Below are 8,157 nucleotides of genomic sequence, written 5' to 3'. Positions count from 1 at the left end.
AGCGAGTGGCGCGTCCCGGCGCTCCCGCCCCGCGCTCCGCTGCGCCTTGCTCGCCGCCCTAGGAAGCCTGGGGTGGCTTATTACTAGACACTAACAACTGGCACCTAGGCTGGCTTATTGTTAGATGGCTTCAAAGCGTTTTCGAGTAAAAGTGCTGTCGATTCCGTACAGGATAACAGGATCACCATTTGGTCTGCTGGAGACCTTGGAAATGTGGGCCTCAACGGTGAATGTCATGGAGAACCTCAGCTCCTGTGTGACATCCAGCACGACGGTGATGTTATGGACATGCAGGTAAAACAGCTGCATTAAATAGATGTGTATTTTTAAGGGCTTGTCACTTAGGAAAAGTTAAGTGAGCGTGAGCTGTCAAAATGATGAGATTGACCAAAAACTTCTTAGGAAGAAAAAGGGCAAAACCAACCAGTGTTGCTTTGTGGGTTTGTTTTTCATGTGTTTGTTTTGGTTTTTTTTCCTTCTAACTACCAATAGCTTAGGTTAGTCTAAAATCAAAATTGCTATCTTGGTACTGACATCAACTAATAGAATCACAGAATGAATGAGTCAGACTGGAAGGCACCACTGTTGGTCATCTGGTCCAACCTCCCTGTTCAAACAGGGTCATACAAGAGCACATGGCACTGGAGTGTGTCCAGAGAGCGATTGAGTATCTCCAGTGAGAGAAACTGCATGACCTCTCTGGGCAATCCGTGCCAGTGCATGGTTGCCCACACAGCAAATAAGTTCTTCCTTATAGCATTCTTCTTATCTCTCTTTAGTTTTTGGATCAAGAGAGGATTGTGGTTGCCTCATCAACAGGAACTGTAACTATATTCCGTCATCACCAAAATAACCAGGTATGTTGCATGCCCTGGCTCTGACATGCTGTTCTGTGTAATACATGCCACTTTGATTTTAGCACAAGAAATATCTGCCTACCAAAATGGGTTTTTTTTCAAATTCTGTTAGAAAAACCTTTGAGTTTATGCATACAAGGAAAGAAAAAAGCACTTTGCACACATAGTCCGTAAACTAGATATCAGAGCCAGACAGACTGTGGTATCTCCTTGTGTTTATCTGTCACCAAACAGTCTATTCACTGAAAACATACTTCAAGAGATGAAATTAGATTGTTTTGGAGGAGTGTGTATTAATGGACTTGCACCTGTTTTATTAGAGTCTTTACATTCTTGAACTAAATGACTCATACTGAATTTCTTCTCATGAATGTCATGTATGGGAAGATGTGTAAAGTTTGTAGTCTTTTGCTTTGATTATAAATCACTGAAAGACATAATTACTTTTTATATGTTCACAATTACACGCTAAAGACAAAGGTCTGTTAATAGTTTGGTGTGATACCTAAAATAAACAATCTAAATCTAAATCTTAGAAATCTAAACCCTGTATTTTGTAAAGGCCCTTTTTCCTTGTCCCGGGGAAAGACTGAAGGGATCAGCCTAGTGAAAGACACTTTATAAATAGTGTTCTTTCTGATTCCAGGGTCATGTGAAAATGGTGGTTTAGAGGAGAAATAATTAATGTTTCATGGAAGGATTGTGTGTTTAAGAGTTGAGGAGAATTTAGATCTCTTGATTTCTACCTGTATAGGAGGTTCTGATTCCCATGAGATGGTGTGGCTTTCCTGGAGCGTGGTTCTGGTTTCATGGGTATTCTGGAAGCTTTGCTCAATCACGTTTGATATTTAACAGCATAACTTCATGTCTTGTTACTACACAGACGTTATCAGCCAACCATCGGTGGGAGAAAGCCCATTATCACGTGGATCAATGCATACCTTGTGGTGGAGCAGCATGCACTGGAGTAGTCTGTAACAACCCAGAAATTGTCACTGTTGGAGAAGATGGTAGAATAAATCTCTTCAGAGCTGACCAGAAAGATGCAGTAAGGACAATAGGTATGTCAAATATCCATGGGTTGTTTGGTGTTCAGCTTCTCAACTATAACCAAAAAGTCAGTTGAGTATTTATTTCAATAGTCCAAGTGGAATGTGTTTGCTTGAGAGTATTCCTGTGTTCCTTCAGACTTCAAATACTTGAAGCATGTTTCAGATGTATTTCTATATCGATTCAGGTATTTGTAAGTTGAGGTTTTAACTGATGGAGAAGCTTCAAGCCCAGTGTTCTCTGTAGGCTTCTGTTTCACCTAGCATTGTTAAATGCTATGACAATATAGATGAAATATGGTTAGATTTCAAGAAGTATTGTCTCCCAAGTTCTTCACAACTGGAGGTCAGTGAAATGGACAGTTCACTATCTACTAAGACTAAGCCTTGTGGTGTCCGTATACAAAAACATCTATTTGTCTGTGTCTAAAGGAACAGCAGGAACCAGAAACCACTGTTTGTTCTTCTGCCAGATAATCAGAAAAGGTTTTGATCTTACACAAAAAAATAACAATTCACCTATATTTTCAGTATGGGCTTACACAAAGAGTTTTTAAATATTTGAGGTCCAAGTAGGCTTAACAATGTTACCCCATCAACATCAATATGAAAAGTTTATATATAGTTAGAGAACTAAAATATAAAAAAAGGTGTCTATGTTTTCTCCTAAGGCCTCAAATGTTTCACCTCAATGCTGTGAATTGTTTGACATTGTAAATTAGTCTGACCAAAAGAAGCACTGGAGAAAAGGACCTGATTAAAAAAAAAAAGAGCCTTGCCATTTAGTTATTAAAAGCACAGCATAATTCTGGTTTGACTTTAGGGACACAGATGGATATCACAGTGACAGTTCCTGAGAAAGGTTTAAAGGTTGGTGAATTAAGTGTTTCTGTATACATCTGCTTAATGTTCTCAGCCAGAGTTACTGTTTCTTGTGTTCAGAAGAACAGCATTATGAACAGCTCCATAGCTGCCTCCTGTCAGTAGGTGCTGGGCATATAAAGAAAACTTCTAAAAACCATGAACTTGGCTGAACTGAATTCTCTTCTAGGAACTACGTTAAGAAATCTTACAGATCAACAAGTAGTTCTGTAAGCACCAGAGCTAATTAATATAGCTTCTTGCAGGTCTGTCTCAGTCGTGCTTGATAGGGGAAGCAATGGCTCTTTTTTCACAGAGTATTTGCAGATACTGGTCTGTCTCTGACCTTGAAGATGCAGAGCTTGTAAACGTTTCAGCAGCTATGTTCTGTTTTCTATAAAGAATCATTTTGTGGTCATTAAATGGAGACTAGCATTTCATAGGTTTACCTGAGTGCTTTCCTCATCTCTCTTGCAGACAATGCAGACAGCAGTACACTCCATGCAGTGACTTTCCTTCGCACAACTGAGATCTTGACAGTAAATTCAATTGGACAGTTAAAAATATGGGACCTCAGACAGCAAAGAAATGAGCCATCTCAAATATTTTCTTTGTAAGACTTCCTTTTATTTACTTATTTACTGAGAAGCATGTGCTGCTTTACATAATCTGATTCTCTCCTGATAGCTTCTTAACAATGGGATGATAAATCATTTAAGACTTTTGTTAAGGATTTTTACTTTTTTAAGAAAAAAACCTCCAACCCTCAACCCAGAACTCTCTCCCTAATACAGACACTTTACATCTGCTTTTCTTCACAGGCCTAATATAAGGTTTCTGACATTTGGAATGTATCTGGATGGTAACTTTGTGCCTTATAAGGTATTGGGAGCAAACAAAGTGAGCTAGGTTTAAATTGTTGTTGCATGTGGAATAATTCCCATTGCCGTTAATAAGCTGTGGTTTAGGTACCTGATTTTGTTAGTGCCCAGTCTCCCTTTGTAACTCTTAGTATATGTCGAAACTGTAATTATAACACACGTTTCAGAGTAGCCTTCTTAGTACTGTAGGTATACGTAGAGTATTACCTGTTTGTGAGGCTCTCTCACTCCTGGAGAGCTGTCAGGTGCCATGTTGATGCCTCTTGTGTCGGGGACAGAACCTGATGCTCGTTCAGTTGCAGCTTCATGTTATTGCCATACCTCTGGTTTCCAGTAGATGTCATGTGGCTTCAGCCTGTGGTGATCAGACGCTACGGGAACTGAAGCTGCAGGTTTTACTGTTACCTGACTTGTCGACGCTCCTAGGGATTAAGAAGAGAATAGAAGCTAAATAAAGAATTCATGTTTGAGTTATTTGATTGGTTTTGTTTTTCCTCTTTGCAGGGCAGGTGACAGGGTTCCACTGCACTGCGTGGACAGGCATCCCAATCAGCAGCATATTGTGGCCACGGGGGGCCAGGATGGGATGCTGAGTATATGGGACATCAGGCAGGGTACTATGCCAGTGTCCCTGCTAAATGCTCATGAAGCAGAAAGTAAGTATCTGAAATGGAGGGGGGAGAAGAAGGTGGCATTTTAGAGAAGTTTCTACCTTTTGTAAAAAATAAGGTGGTATAACTGTGATAGAAAACAATCACACAGTTGCTATGTCATAGAATCATAGAATGGTTTGTGTTGGAAGGGAATTAAAGATCATCTAATTCCAAACCCCCTGTCATGGCCAGGAACACCTTCCACTAGACCAGGTTGCTCAAAGCCCCATCCAACCTGGCCTTCAATACTTCCAGGGATAGGGCACCTATAGCTTCTCTGGGCAACCTGTTTCAGTGCCTTACCTGCCTCACCACCCTCACAGTAAAGAATTTCTATGCTGGAAATTTCTTGACTTGATGCTAGAGTTACCTTTAAGGAGTAAAAATAGTTCTTGATGTTAAGTTTTACTGACTTAAATGTCTTTTGTGCAGCTGAGGTATTTAGACACAAAGTAATAATGTGTGTGTTGGCAAGGAGTGCATGCTTTGTGCAGATTTAAACTTAACAGTAGGGATGATGGCATAAGACACCAAATAGAATGACTGAATTCAGATAAGACTTTAACATTTGGCAATTAAAAAATTCAGCAAAAAAATTACTGTGAAAACAAAAGAGTCTTTTTTTTTCCCCCTCTCCCAGGGGAAGAAAACTGCAGTATATGGGGTTTTGTGTCTCCTCCCCATGCACACTTAAGAATGGAAAGGTTTTGGGGGCATGGGTTTTTGTAAGTGATGGCCACATCATACTACCCAAAGTGCACTGGTTGAAGTAGTTGATACTCATTTTGAAATGGGTTTTTTGTTTGATGCTTCCAGTGTGGGAAGTTCACTTCCATCCCTCCAACCCTGATCATTTATTTACGTGCTCTGAAGATGGATCTCTCTGGCACTGGGATTCTTCCACAAACATATCTGAAAAACCATCTTTTCTTCATCAAGGTAAGGATGTTTGAACTGAGTCTGCATGGAATTTTGCCAGTTGGCAACATCATTAAAGTCAGTGTTCTCACATGGCCCAATTAATAACGCAACCCTAATACAGAAAAATTAAAGGCTGGTTTATTTTCTTAGAAAGCAAACCCTGATAGCCACTCCAGAAAAACCACTTACAAGGCTTACAAATTGTGTGAAGGTTTTTTGTGGTCTGGTTTTGTGTTTTTTTTAAATCTGCTGCACTCTGACCAGTGTGTGAAGGGGCACATTTAGTATTTCAAAGATAAAAATTGTGTTCACCTAAAAATCATCTGTATATGGAAAAGACACAGAGGCAGCCTGAGTGCCATTTCTGAGTCTCTGAGGGAGATGCACCAAGTTAGAATACCAAAATAATTGATATGTTAATGAGATAGTAGAATTACAAATTTACAATTCAGGGTCATAACTGGAACTTTCAATGATCCTTTTGTATCATATTTAAAGTTATGATACTGACTTAAACATTTATGTTCACATTCTGGTCACAAAGACTACATAGTTGGCTTGCCACTTTAGACTGTAGACAGTGGAGGAAACTTTCAGGTGTCCCCTGCTGCCTTTGGCCTCAAAGTTGCCATTCAAAGTTAGAGAAGCGATAGGATAACTGATTCAGGTTGCATTCTGCATGTTTTCAGGTATATAAAATATAAGTCCTTTAGCATCACTTCAGACATTTGCTAATTTTATGCTGAATGACAGTTCTCAAACCATGAGACTTCAGTTCGAATGCAGAATGTTATGTGAGAAAAATTCAAAGTCACATAGAGGTATATCACTTGTTGCAGAGTACGTAGGGAGGAGGGACAGTAGGGAATGTTATTGAAGCAAATCTGAAACCCCAAATATAGCAAGACACTGTATAAACAGAGTTCTGTTCTTCTGTCCTTGCTTTAGTATCTGGCTAGAAAAGCTTGAAGGTACTTACACTGTCTGTTCAGTGAGATGAGTTTGCAGTTGTTGTGATGTATTTGTCTAGGCTGAGGACAGAGCTGGTAGCAGGTTTCAGTAATCACTTCAAGTACATGATGTTTTTTTAAGCTATTTTTTCCTTTGTTTACCAAAGAAGTGGCCATCTGTTAGTTCATCTGAAAACTGACTTAAACGTAAAATGATATTCCCATTATGCCTGTCCCATATCTACTATGCTTCTCCAACTTCTGAGAATATATGAATGAAATTGAAACTTTTTTCCCTGTCTTCCCTCTCCCCTTCTTTCAGGAGGAAGAAGTACTGCCTACCTTTCCCACAGTACCATTAACCAGTCTGTAATAAGTGCCTGGCTAAGCAACGATCCTACCAAAGACCGAATGGAAATCACCAACTTGATTCCAAACCAGACTTTGTCTGTGAATAGTTTAGATGTTTTGGGACCATGCCTGGTGTATGGTACTGATGCAGAGGCTATTTATGTGAACAGACAACTTTTTGCATGAAATGACTGCAGTATCCCTTGGAAGTATTGATCACCTCAAGCTCCTGGGAAATGTAGGGTTCATTCTTAATGCTACTCATTGGTCTGTGGCATGTGGGGGAGAGGCCAACAGCCTGTAGCTGCAGGGGAAGGGTGAGGTACCTCAGGTTCTGACAGCTGTCACTCATCATTGATACTTCAGGAAGGGGAACTGAGCAAGCTTACATGCTGTTTCTTCCCTGCTGCCTGTTTGGTTTTGGTAAGCAGGAAATAGTCACTAGGGCAAGGTCTTTGCTGTTGTAAAGTGATGTCCCTGATACACATGTGCAAAATAGTGAGGAAAAGGTAAACCATGGATTTTTATTTTTCCCTGTAAAGATATTTTTCAAGTATTATTTCTAAAGCCAAACTGTGGGGTCCTTTGAAATTGTTTTTATGTCATCTGAGAGAGATGTTTGGGGTTTTTTTTAAGCTGTTTTTTTTATACACTTAGGGGAACATAACATTTAGTTTATGAGAGTTGGGAGGAAAACCGTTAAAGATGAGAAATGTGACAGGTTCTATAGGAATCTAAGCATTGTAGTAACATGATTTTGAATTATTTACAGCTTCATCGTGGATGCTGCATGGTAAAAGTTGACAATGCACTGGTAAATCTCCCAACAGAAAAGTGGGTTTTATAGTTAAGAGGGCACAATTGACAGATGTGTTGGCTGTGTGTTCAGGTGTTCTAAACTTGAGACATGGTCTTTGTCAAAGACTGGTCTGTTGCAGTCTTTGAACAGTTAAATTTTATGGTTAGCATTGTACCTACCTTTTGTTACAAAGAACCCTTTCTCTTTTTTAATAAAAGTTTTTGCACAAGAACAGTGGTCTGGTTTACTAAACCAGTTCAAATAGATGTACTTGCACTCATCTACACAGGAAGGTAAATAACCATAACTCATTTGGACTGATCTTGGGTATACAATCTGAAGGATGGAGAGAAACCTCAGAATTTGGGCAGCCAGACGTTAGTTACAAGGTTTTACGTGGCATTTTCCATCATCACCACTGTAGAGCGTAGGACAAGAATGGCCTTGGGCTGCTGCGGTGAGGACACCTTCCTTGATCTGAATCTCGTGTGTCTGGTGTGCTGGGAACAGCGCTGTCCTCCCTCCACATGGAGTTGACAAGAGGCTCCTTAGAGCAGGTTAAAGTTTGCTTTCCACGTTGTTTGAAATGCAACGCTCAGCCCCGAAAGGGATGGTCTCCGAGTGATAACCGATGGGTTTTCCTTCATGTTGCCCCGTAACGAGTCCGTGTCCGGGCAGCAGCTGCATCACGAGACTCGGCAGAGCTTTTGCCCCCTTTGCAAGATCGGCGTTTGCCCATCGAGCTCGGGCACTGCCGCGCAAGAAGCGCGAGCGGGTGCGTGTCCCGCGCAGCTCGGCGGAGCGAGCTCGGGGGGGTTAGAGCGGGAGCGCCGCT

At 40.7% G+C, this 8,157-nt stretch overlaps 1 protein-coding gene across 1 annotated transcript; it reads left to right on the top strand.

Annotated features, from left to right (window-relative positions):
* Window positions 1-171: 171 nt before the first annotated feature.
* NUP43 (nucleoporin 43kDa) lies at window positions 172-6,912 on the top strand (the record flags this gene model as incomplete). The annotated part of the gene is made up of 7 exons (XM_009079549.1): window positions 172-294; window positions 780-857; window positions 1,741-1,918; window positions 3,245-3,380; window positions 4,153-4,304; window positions 5,118-5,240; window positions 6,495-6,912. Coding segments are annotated over 7 exons (1,005 nt in total), but the record flags the coding sequence as incomplete, so codon positions are not given.
* Between the last annotated feature and the right edge of the window lie 1,245 nt (window positions 6,913-8,157).

This window comes from Acanthisitta chloris, unplaced genomic scaffold, assembly GCF_000695815.1.
Source record: "Acanthisitta chloris isolate BGI_N310 unplaced genomic scaffold, ASM69581v1 scaffold44787, whole genome shotgun sequence".
Lineage (NCBI taxonomy): Eukaryota > Metazoa > Chordata > Aves > Passeriformes > Acanthisittidae > Acanthisitta > Acanthisitta chloris.
The sequence above is the reverse complement of the archived record's forward strand: the minus strand, read 5'-3'. Positions and strand labels throughout refer to the sequence as shown.